Genomic DNA, 12,442 nt, shown 5'->3' with positions numbered 1-12,442 from the left:
ACCCTGCTTCAAAAAGGTAGCAGGAAACCAATACCCAACAGTTGCCCCTTAACCTCCATATGCATACTGTGATACATGCACCCCCATTCATGTACTCCCTCTTATATACAATAATGAATGACAAAAGGCAAACACTTAGAAGAACAAACTATGTTGTAGTGGTGAACTCTAGGGAACTCATCAAACCCAAATGAAAACTTGCTAAGGATGTAGCTGCATTTTTTCTACTTTTTAAAGAAACCGATATGATAGTATTGAGATAAATGTTGTAAAGAGCACAATGTGGAACCCCTACCCTGATCCCATTCCCCCAATCCCCACCCCATGAGGATGCTTTTTATGTTACAAGTGCTAGACTTTCATGAAGGTCCTAGACAGGCTCCTCTACCTTGTTAGTAACCAAGGCCCTGCCTCGCTGCTCTCCCCAAAAGCCGCTCTGACAGAAGCATAAAGGACAGACACAGGAAGGTTCAAGAAGAGAGTGCATGGCAATTCCCACATAACCAAAGAAGAGAGGAGATGGTCAGTTCCTCTTTATCCTTCATCCATGATGTCGGTCTTGAAATAATTTAATCAGAAATTAGAGAAGAGGATGATAAATAGAGGAGACCTGCAAAACTAAGTTGGGATATAGCTGATGAAATAAGTTTTCCCTCCCATAAGATTACAAGTGCTACTGATATAGAAATATTAGCCGAAGCAGCAATTAGTAAAATAATAATAATAAAAGTAACCTTAGATCTCTCAGAAGACGTGTCTCAATTCCAGTGGTCACTACAGCACTCTTTCAAGAGACAGGATAAGCAGCACATCATCTCAAAGTTGAGCATGTGACTGACATGCTGGGAACACCTGACCTACCTGGAGACATGCATGTGGACAGGATGTGAATGTGTATCATTAGTGTGGAGAACAGGGTATATGATGTCACTTTTGAGTGGGCTAATTGTGATGCTAGGTTTATGGTGGATTCTCATTTATGGGTAAATTAGGAACACTGAGGTTTCTAAAATACTGTACACCTACAAACAGCAACTAGCCAAAATGGAGAATGCTTGCTATGCCTGAAAACCCGGGTCTTGGAGATTCCCAAACACATGCTGGCAGTTGTATTTCCAGTTAAAACAGAAAGGATTGATTAGGAAGAGGGTTTCTTAACAGTAACTCCACTTGGCTGAGGAGCTCTAAAGAGCTCCTGAGAAACCAGGCAGTGTCCGTTACTTGGAGTGTATATGACATCATCATCGTGTGGGGGTAGAAATGTAGAACATTTATGTAGAAATGCTTCTAGTTGTACTAGTTTGAAGTTGTATACAAGATGCACACAAGTTTATCTAAATGAATGTTTGTACCAAAGTTTTCATATAGTATTTGCCTTTCTGAGCTATTTCCCAGTTAACCTTTTATCATTTATCCTTGTTATATAAACATGGTTCAAATTGCACCACCAAGCCTACTTTAATTTATTCTCTGCAGACTTTAGAGTCAGTTCAGGTGTGTACAGATGTTCTCAAAGCTTGCCAATTCAGCTAGACTGGCTATGACACGTCTCAGCATCCCTTCTCTGCCCTCCCATGCGCAGCTCCATGCCGTCTTTTCTGTGGGATGGAGGTCTACATGCTCATGTAGAGACCACGTTACCCACTCATTACCTCACCAGGCCCAGGGAACAGCCATTTTTAGTGGAGGCTATGAGAACTGTGACTTTGTTAAATAGATAAAAGATTTCTTAGTGAGACTTCTACACTTGAGCTTCTAATTAAATGCTATGGTAACAGTACAGGTTTTTTTTTTTTTTTTTTTTTTTTTTTTTTAAAGCTCTCCAAATAGGTTCAATCCATGGAATAAAAATTAAACTTCTGTCCAGTTTTAAGCCATTGTGAATTTATATAAAACCGTCTTTCAGAAAAGCTGAAAGATACCCAGATGTAGCACAGAAGATGTGGTGAGGAACAGGGGCTAATAATAATTTCACTGGCAAATCTGAATTGAATTACATACTTAATATAAAACAGCAAACCAGTCAGTAGAGATTAGTTATCAAGATATTGTTTTGTTCATTATAGCCAAAGTCTTCTTGCACACATTCCTATTCTAGAAGTCTAATAAAACTGTACTATTTCTCCCATGAGGTAAACTAAGTTGCCAAAACAAATGTATTATGTGTAACTCAGCAACAAGACAACTTGGAGTCTGTAGCAACTTTCAGTTTGGTTGAACGAGTTGTAAGTCATCAACCCAGATGCCAGATATACTTGAATGTGACTGCAGATTGACCCACACACAGTTCCAATTTGTCCCGAGCTTTGCCAGAAGCTAAATAACACTTCTTATTTTTGGAAAGATTATTTCTGTTTGTAAAGGCTGAAGCTTTGAAAATATTCCCCCCCCCAAAAATAGATAAAGGAAATTAAAATACAGATAGGCCTAACTTTTCAAAAGCACATAGACATATATCACACATACAACAATAGGAGTTCTAACACAGCACAAGGTAGCAACCTCTGTGCGGACTCAGCATTGTAGGAACTCAGTAGACCCCACAGCGGCAGGCATCACAGGCACTTATCTGAGCATGGAGAGCAGAGGTTGACCAACACTTGATGTTTTCTCCTCAAGTACTCTCCCCACCGTATACTTCTCAGACAGGGGCTCTTGCTGGACCTGTAGTGCACCAGTGTGGCTTCACTGGCTGGCCAGAAAGCACTAAGATTTGCCTGTTCCAACTCACCAGCACTGGGTTAAAGCCATGTACCACTGCACCAGCTTTTTATATGGCTGTGGGGACCCAAACTCAGATGCTCACATTTATGTTGCAAGTGCATTACCAACTGAGCTATCTCCTAAGCTCTTCACTGATTCTTTTTGCTGCTTTTTCTCAGCACCAGAGGAAAGTGTGTTTCTCCAAGGAACCAGAGACCTCCTCTGAGATGTGAAGTCAGCCATCCAAAAATTACTCAAGGTATTATTTAGAAATAAAATGCTAGTTTCAGAACCTATACTATAATTTCTAACATTATGCAAAGCCTGCTGCTTCATTTTAAGGGCTTCTAGTCTGGGTTGATGAAAGACTGTTAGCCAAATGTGGTGGTATATACCTGTAGTCCTAGCACTTATGAAATCCTCCTACTTCAGCCTCTGGAGTTCAAAGTCAGTCTGAGCTACACAGTGAGTTTAATCCAATGAGAAGTACATAGTGGCAAAACCTGTGTCATAATAAAAATGATAAAAATGTGAGAAGTACTCTGTTTCATCTTTGCTTACACGAATTTATAATTCTGAAATCCACATATGAAGAGACGTATCATTTGTTGTATTTGTGAGTACTTCATGTGGATAAAACATTTAAAATTCTATCTTTTCAGAGTTGGGAATGTACTATGATGGTAGAATGCTCATCAAATAGGTGAGATCCTAGGTTTAATCCTCAATACCATCAAAAAGCAAATAAAAACTATGTCTATACATTCATTACAAGTTAAGAATCTGCGACCCGAAATGCTTGGAATAAGAAATGCTCTAAAGTTTGGCCACTGCCTTGATTTTGAAAGTTTTCATATGCACAATATTTTGTGGATGGGAAATATGTATAAGCACAAAATTTGCTGGTGAGTTGGAACAGGCAAGTCTTAGTGCTTTCTGGCCAGCCAGTAAAGCCACACTGGTGCACTACAGGTCCAGCGAGAGCCCCTGTCTGAGAAGTATACGGTGGGGAGAGTACTTGAGGAGAAAACATCAAGTGTTGGTCATCCTCTGCTCTCCATGCTCAGATAAGTACCAGTGATGCCTGCCGCTGTGGGGTTTACTGAGTTCCTTATATTATTCATATAGCACAAAGATAATTTTACATATATTTAAATGTTGTGTATGAAAAACAGTGGATGTAAATTGAGGTTTTAGAAAAATGTGTCATCATTTTAGTTCACCCGTATGGATGATCTGTGGTTGTCTGATGTCACCATTATTTCTCTTTGCTACCAACAAGCAACAATAATCTCACAATTACCACAGTAAATTTGTATTTAGCAGTACAAAATAGGGCACACCATTATTACAGGAAACAAGTAATGTGTCAGCATACGTAATATGCCTAGAAGCACCCGTCAGCAGTAAACAATGGCAGCCATCAATCTTCACCTGTGAAGGTGTTTTTTTTTTTCTTTTTAAACAAGAAGTGGCCACACATTTTACGTTTGGTGAGAAGCATGAGAAGCAGCGGGAAATCAGCAAGAATCTTCTCTAGGGCCAAGAAGGCAGCTGCTGAATGTGTGCTTCAAATGTTTCTTCCAGAGCCATTGGTCTTGATGTGTCGTTTACTCACAAATGATCCAGTCCCTTGGTCAGTCCATCTCACCTTGCCATCGTTGGCACTCTTAAGTGTTATCACTACTTCTACTACCATGATCACCTCTTCTACCATTTTCCATAAATGGGTAACTGGAGCCTCCGATGTGAAAAAAGCTCAATATCCACTTCTTCCAGCTGACAGAGTCTAAAAGTGTGTGTGTGTGTGTGTGTGTGTGTGTGTGTGTGTGTGTGTGTGTGTGTGTGTTGCAGAAGGAGCTCAGGCATCCTCCTCATGATACCACTTGACACACGGAGTTCATCAATACCTTGTTCACTATCATAACAAAAGAGCACCAGGCAATAGTATGTGCCAACACTCATATCCTTCTTTTGTCTTTGTGTTCCAAGCACTGTTAATAGCACAGGTGACACACTATTTTTCTGAACACCTTCCATACCCACGCCTCTGTTTAACAAAGGGTGCTGCTAACACCCTGTTCAACAAAGTGCTTTCATACTAACTACTAATCCATGAGAATTCTAGTCAGATGGGTGGGCTCATGAAAGCATGTAGCAAGAACCCTTCTTAATGAATATTTCATTAGGAGGATAAACAGAATAGCCATCTAGGAATAATAACAATCTTGCAGCTGTCACCCAGTCAACTTCATTGCTGTGAGCAGCCACTGCCAGGATGAAATGTTTCTGAAACCAATTAGGAATGGCATCCTTGGCAACCCATGACAGTCCATACTAAGAAAGGTTTTTTCCTTTAGAGCAGTGGTCTCAACCTTCCTAATGCTGCAACCCTTTAACACAGGTCTTCATGTTTTAGTGACCCTCAACCATAAAATTATTTCATTGTTACTTCATAACTATAACTTCACTACCGTTATTAACCTTAAATATCTGATATGCAGTATATCTGATATGTGACCCATAGGTTGAGAACTACTGCTTTAGAACAAGTTTGCTAGTATTTTTGCCTATCAGAGCAAGTTCACTTTGCAATTACTTATTATGCCCCCACACAATTATTCCTTGTGAGCATTCTTTATCCTTGTATGGACTGCCTTCCCAGCTGTATACAGAAAGTGCAGTGTCTTTCTGGGGACCAGTAACACTGCAACATCCATGTTTCATTAGCATTGCATTCTTGTTCTGGCATTCCATTTCCATTGATAATGACCTTGTAAATTTGTCAATGAATATACTGTGTTTTGAGATCAGGAGATTTATTTTCATCGCAGATGTTTGAAATCTTGATGGAATATCTTTTTGTGTCTATGTTCCCCAGGCTGATCTTCACCTCCTGTCCTCAGATTATCTTTCTCTCTTAGCACTTAAGTATCTGGTAATATGGGCATGGATCATACCTTGCTATACTGTGCCTTTTCTTAAACCTTTGCACAGTCATTCTGATGAATATACAATTTTTTTTTCACTGTTTGTGGTGATAGGTCTCTATATTTGTTTCCAGATTAGCATAGCTTTAAGTGACAATAGGTACATTGGAATACTGTAGGTGAAGTACTTCCTTACCAGTTTTTGTAGTTGTTTCGCTAGTCTTTGTTAACTTAGATTATCACCTTTAGTACACGACTCCAATCTTCAGGTAATGTACAGTGGTCATTCCAATATCAACTTAACATGTTTTATACTTGTAACAGTGCATAGTTTCTCCAAAAGCTTGGCTTTCGATACACTACTCAAATGTTTTTTTCTTTAATTATTCATGGAAAAACATAGGTTCATTCCTTCTTCCTTTCCTCAACATTTCCCATAGTAGCTTTATTCTAAACATTAGCATTAAATCCCGCAATAATTAAGGTTCATGGACCGTGTTTTCCTAGGGAGAATCTGGGGGAATTTGTTACTGACATGCCTGGCCTTCATATATGCCATGTTATCACTTCCTGTGAATATGTTTCAGTGGGAGAATGCATGTGTGCCTAGAATAGGCACTCAGAAAGTAAAGGAGACTGGGCCATTATGTCCCCTTTTAGATACTAAATGAACTACATGTCATGTCCCTATATATTGACTGCAACCTGTCATATGAGGAAGAAAGGAAAATACAGAGCAGATTGATGCATTCTCACGTTCTCTAATGGGACATACACCCACCAAAGAGGGGTTGGTCTGGTTTGTAGTTCCCAAGCCACAGAAACAGAGGTAAATAATGGAGAATATGTGTGTATAAATTAAGAAGTATGAAGAGAAAAGACAATCAAGTTCTTAGTATTCTACAGTTTTCTGTAAGGTCTATGCTGTTTTCTTATTCAAATGATCTTAAGAATAGGATCTCTTTTATGACCCTGTTGTATCAAGGTTATGAAAATCTGTAGAGGGTGTACTAGGATGTTATTTGGTTTCCAGACTGCTCTGAGGTACTGTGAAAGGACTTTGTCCAGACAAGGCAAACTCAGCCAAGCATACTCTGGAGGCCTGAGGTATCCCTGGCCCTGGAATACTGTCTTCCAGAGAGGTACAGAGGTCAGACCATCAGAGAAGCAGCACATTAATCTCCTCTTTGCTTAGCAAAGAAAAGGTGGTACTATAAGGCAGAGACTACCCTGATACTGGGAAGAGAAGTAGAAACAACTTCAGGAAGGACACAGTCAGATCCTCTGTGAGCAGTTGTTTTTCTTTTCTCAGTCAAAACTTAGAAAAGAAAATAAATTTATTTCTAGAGATTGTATCACTTGGATACTTGGCAGCAATTTAGTCTTTTTAGGCAGGAACTGAATTGTCAAGAAGTATGTTATTTCCTATCAGTTGCAACAACTAAGAAAGAAATTTATGTTGTAAAACTGTAGAAAAATCACTGCACTTAGCAATTGATAATCACATGTGCTCACTGAGCATAGAATCTGGCCTCACATTCTACTCTGTTTCCAGAGAATACATGGTGATGGGCTTCTTGGGGATAAGCTGAAGATGTACTTGCTCCAGAACCCACTTAGAGTTATATTTTTCTTTCTGTGTATGTGTGTGTACATGTGTGTTTGCGCATGTGCTCACACAGGAACATGTGAAGGTCAAGGGTTAATATAGATTATCTTCCTAAATCACTCTCCATTTTATTTTTTTAGACAGGAACTCTAATTGAACCTGAAGGTTATCCATTTATTAGAACTGGCTGACTGATGAGTCCCTCCCAGAGATCTTCCTTTGTCTCTACTTTCCCAGTGCTACAACTACAGGTGTCCACTGCTGTACCCAGCACCCCCACCCCGTTCAAAATACAGGTAGTGTGTATTGGACTCAGTCTTCATATGCTTATATACTAAGCATTTTACTAGGCCATCCCCTTAGCCCCTTATGGCTTTCCAGTGCTTTTAGATATTTTCATTGTATTTAGAACCCAGATATCATAAAAACAGTTTCTAGCTCCTGTAGAGTCTTGTGGTGACAATCACAGTCACATCAGCTTGCTTAACAAAAACTCTAATACGGCATGTTTGAGGCAGTACTGTAGTAACGACAGCTACAAGTAAGAGAGATAGAGTCCAAGAGAACATACACTAGTTTTCTGCCAGAGATGTCAAATAGTGAGGGTTGAATGACTCCAAGAATATAAAACTGTATAAATGGAATTCTTAAGGCTTATAAAATGTTCTTACTGGAAATAGTTCAGGATTATACACAGATATTTTGACTCATAAAATGACAAACCTTTCTCATTTGATCCATTATCTTTAAATTTCTGGAGGAAAAAAGAAAAGTCTAGTTAGGGAAAAGGGGTCCAAAGGTGGGCAACAGAGTCAGAGACAGCCCCTGCTCCAGTTAAGGTTCCCACATGAAGTCCAAGCTGAACATCTCTTACATATGTGTAGGGCGTCCAGGTTAGTCCCATGTGTGCTCTTTTGTTGGTGGTTCAGTCTCTGTGAGCCCCTAGAGGCCCAGATCATGTGATTCTGTAGGTTTACTTGTGGTGTCCTTGACTCTCCTGGCTCCTTTGATCCTTCTTCCCCACCTTCTACAAGAATCACCAAGCTAACACCTAATGTTTGGCTCTGGGTCTATAGACCAGTTCCCTTAGCTGGGCTATCTTGTCTAGGCTCAAAGGAGAAGATGCCCCTTTCAGTACTACAGTAATTTGATATGTCATGGCAGGTTGACAAGGGAGGCCTTCCATTCTCTGAGGAGAAAGAGAGGAGGGAGCGGGGAGGTAAACTGAGAGGGGCTGGGAAGGTAAGAGGGAGAGACTGGGAGGCTAGAAGGGAAGGGAAGCTGTGATTGCAATGTTAAGTAAATAAATTAACTTTAAAAACATCTACATGAGTCTTTGTCAGTGAAGTCATTTGGCAAAAATTCTGGCAAAGTAACCAGGCATCATAGCAAATGTTTATAATCCTGGTACTTGGAAGGATGAGACAGGAAGGGTCTAGGTAATTTGAATAAGAAAGACCACCACCCCATAGGCTCACATGTTTGAATGCTTGGTCAACAAAGAGTTGCCATCAAGGAGTGGCACTATTTGAAGATTAGGAGGAATGACCTTGTGGGAGGAGGTCTATCAGAGGTGGGTAGCTTTGAGGTTTCAAAAAGCACCTGCCAGATCTAGTGTCTCTGACTACTGACCGTGGATGTGAATGTAGCTCTCAGCTACTGCCCCAGTGCCATATCTGCCTATATGCTGCCATGCTCCTTGCCATGATGAAAAGGGAATAAACCTCTGAAACTCTAAGCAAGTCCCCAATTAAATACTTAATTTTGTAAGAGTCATGGTGTCTTTTCACAGCAATAGAACACAGAATAAAATAGAATCCAAGTTCAAAGCCAGGCTGAGCACACCAAGATTCCATGTTTCAAGAAAACAAATGAGCAGCAACAACTAAATCAGCCCCATGACCATGCGACATACTCCCTCTTCTGCTCAGTTAATACCACTTTAAAATGGTGATGAAAACCAAGTGTCCTTTGAGACTATTAAAGCAAGATCCTTTCCTGGTGATGATCCAAGACCCACAATGACAACCTCCTTAGCAAGAGCACATTGTCATGAGGAACAAATTGAACAGTCAGTACTGTACGTGTGGACCACATTTGGTGACTGTTCTGCTATTTAACAGTACTACCGAATCTTAAACATTTATATTCAAAGGACAATTTGAAGATTACTCTATCCAGTTCTCTAACACATCAGTGGAATAATCTAAGGCCCTGAAACAAGTACTTTGGTGAAGGCTGTGTGGTGGCTGCACATCAGCAAGGCTGGGCTCAAACTTGAGACACTTGGCCCCCACCTAACTTGATGCTCCTTCTTCTTGACACCTACACTCTTAGGAGCACAAATCAAACTCATATTTTTAAAGTGGTCTTGGAAGAGGATAATTAGGATAACCTTGCTGCACTATACAATGCCAAGTGTGTTTCATGTTTCAAGGTCAAGCATATGTCAGGTTATTCAGAGAGCACCTGGGGTACACTACTTCTAAAGCATAGAGATGAGACTCTTGCCAATATCATGCTTTATCAGCCATTTAAAGTAATGACAAATAATTTCTAGTTTTTCAAGATTAAAAATTTTCAGTTTCACATTTTCTAGTTAATAATACAACAAAATATAGAATATCACAGGTTTTCTTACCTAAATAAACTATTTGCAATGATTAAATTTCATTGTCATCTTCACTGGAAGTGAAAGGGGCTACACGGAAGGGTATTTGTAGCAAAGTTTAAGTGAGGAGAAAAAAAGATACATGCTAAATGGCAGTGGCACCAGCTGATGGGCTGGGTTGCCAAACTGAACAAGAGAGGAGAAAGCTGGCTGAGCGTCAGCGAGCATCTCTCTGTGACCTGTTGCCTCATAGCCTTTTATCATGCCTTCCCTGCCCCAATGAAGTGTACACTCAGTCTGTAAGCCAAAATCAACACTTCCTTCCCTAAGCTGCTGTTGTCAAGTGTTTCATCACAGCAACAAGGAAAGTAACTAACATACTCTTCCAGTCAAGATTTTGAGGAATGCCTCAGTACAGGGGAACGCCAGGGCCAAGAAGTGGGAGTGGGTGGGGGAGGGTGTGGGGGATTTTTGGGATAGCATTGGAAATGTAAATGAAATAAATACCTAATTAAAAAAAAAGATTTCGAGGAAGCTCTATTTGTAATTTTTAAAAATTCTTTGACAATTTCAGACATGTGTATAATGTATTTTGGTTGTTTTTTCCCTCCTGCTCCTCCCTCATCTCCTTCCCACTCAAGCTGAGCTTCTTCTAAACAAATTTCATGCCACTTTCATTTATATGACATCCTGAATTTAATTAGGGCTGGAACAACACAGTACAGTCTCTTCTACAAAAATAAGCACAGCTTCTAGTTTTGAACAGTGAACCTCTTCCCATCATGGAGTATACATCTATTACTTACAATAGAAACCCACTTAGAGGTGGGCCCAAGAGCAATGAAAAGTAAGTTACACGTTTCAAAGATGGATATGTTGTCAACACTTCTTTATGTTAGTGTTGGCAACTTGAGAGGCCGGAGTGACTGACAGCCAGCGCCAATTACCGATGATGCTGATCAGGTAATCTTTCCTTATGTCTATTTACAGGGCTCGCCTTTTCTCACTCCAGGAGAATAAATTTTACATCTCCAAAACTGCTTCCCCCCTGTACTGTGCTGTTCTGAAGCAGGCTGGAGTAACTTATGACCAACCGTGAGTAACGTTGCTCCCAGCAAAAGCATCTCAGGGTGCTCAACCCCCAGGCTGTGAGATTGCTTGTCTTCACGGTACTCAGATCTCTGGATGTGCCACCATACCGCTCAACAGCTCAGAAAACCAACTTGTTGGTTTTTTCCCCTCTCCTTCCCATTTTTCTCTTTCATGCTTTTATTTTATTTTATTTTTGCAACAGGATCTTATTATGTAATGTTTGGCTGCCTGAAATTCACTCTATAGGCCAGATAGGACTTGAACCCACAGAGATCCAGCTGCCTCTGCCACTCATAGTGCTATGATTAAAGGTATGTGCTTCTACATCTGGCTACGTTTCTTAAAATACATTTTTCCCCCCCCAGGGACAGAAAGTAGAGATGAAAATGAAACCACATATCCAGGGTCATGGTTGAATATTTACTTCATTCCATCCATACCGAAATTAAAATTTTTATACAAGCCAATGAAAACTGAGTGCTAAAACCTGAAAATCATGCCAAGTCAATTTCTTCCTATATAGCATTCTAACAACTCAGGAAAGAATTCATCTGGAGAGAACCAGGAATATTTGAAGTAACCAATCTTGATAAACAAGATAATCCATTCTTACGCATAAGAATGAAATAAACTCACTACAGAAAACTTGAAGCCTATTCTTTTTTTGAGACAGGGTTTCTCTGTATAACTGTAGCCCTGGCTATTCTGAAATTCACTTTTTAGGCCAGGCTGGTCTCCAACTCATGAGATCCACCTGCCTCTGATCTCTGAGTGCTGAGATAAAAGGTATGTACTACCACACCTAAGCTGAAGCCGATTCTTATGCTTGCACTAAGAACTAGTGTGACTTCACCCCTTTCAGCTGCATAGTATAACTGACATGACCCAGTACCTCCGGATTGCCACAGTGAGGGCCTCTGGTGAGCTGGCACAGGGACAGATGACCTCCTGTCGAAGGCCTTTACTCTGGAAGACATTGAGAAACGCATCACAAGAAGAAATAGACCCTGGAGGGAAAGAGGGACAATGGTCAGACAAGTGCAACACTGTGACTGACTTAAAATTATTCCATAATAGCAAAATGATTTTGAAGTTAGGATTCAGACATAATCAGAGTAAGGCAGTATGGAGAACCAAAACATTTATTACAATTTATTATTTATGTTATATTGAAAGGTAATATTTGCAAACCTTTAGAAAGAGAATTTTAGAACTACAACTTCTACATGTAAGACATTTTTCCTGTCTGATGGAGTGACTTTATTAACTCTCTGAAACCTGGGCTACAGCTTTCATTGTAAATGTATACAAAGAAAACTTCTCTTAAATTAATTTGCACTAATTACTAAGACCCTATGAAATATGACTTTCAAATACAAATTTACTTTAATTTATGCAAGTTGATCTATAGTGATGTGTATTAAAAGTAATTAATTAGGTTCATAGTTTATGCAGTTGTTTGAAAAGTGAAGGGATCATTTATAAACTAAGTTATCT

At 39.8% G+C, this 12,442-nt stretch overlaps 1 protein-coding gene across 4 annotated transcripts in view; it reads right to left on the bottom strand.

Annotated features, from left to right (window-relative positions):
- Positions 1 to 12,442, bottom strand: part of Dip2c (disco interacting protein 2 homolog C) — a 392,422-nt gene that overhangs the window by 80,173 nt on the left and 299,807 nt on the right. For all 4 annotated transcript variants that reach the window (XM_006516473.2, XM_006516474.3, XM_006516475.4 and 1 more), the window contains one exon: positions 11,838 to 11,952. In XM_006516473.2, the coding sequence (XP_006516536.1) occupies positions 11,838 to 11,952 (115 nt within the window). The remainder of the gene's footprint in view (positions 1 to 11,837; positions 11,953 to 12,442) is intronic.

This window comes from Mus musculus, chromosome 13 (genome assembly GCF_000001635.26).
Source record: "Mus musculus strain C57BL/6J chromosome 13, GRCm38.p6 C57BL/6J".
Taxonomy (NCBI): domain Eukaryota; kingdom Metazoa; phylum Chordata; class Mammalia; order Rodentia; family Muridae; genus Mus; species Mus musculus.
The sequence above is the reverse complement of the archived record's forward strand: the minus strand, read 5'-3'. Positions and strand labels throughout refer to the sequence as shown.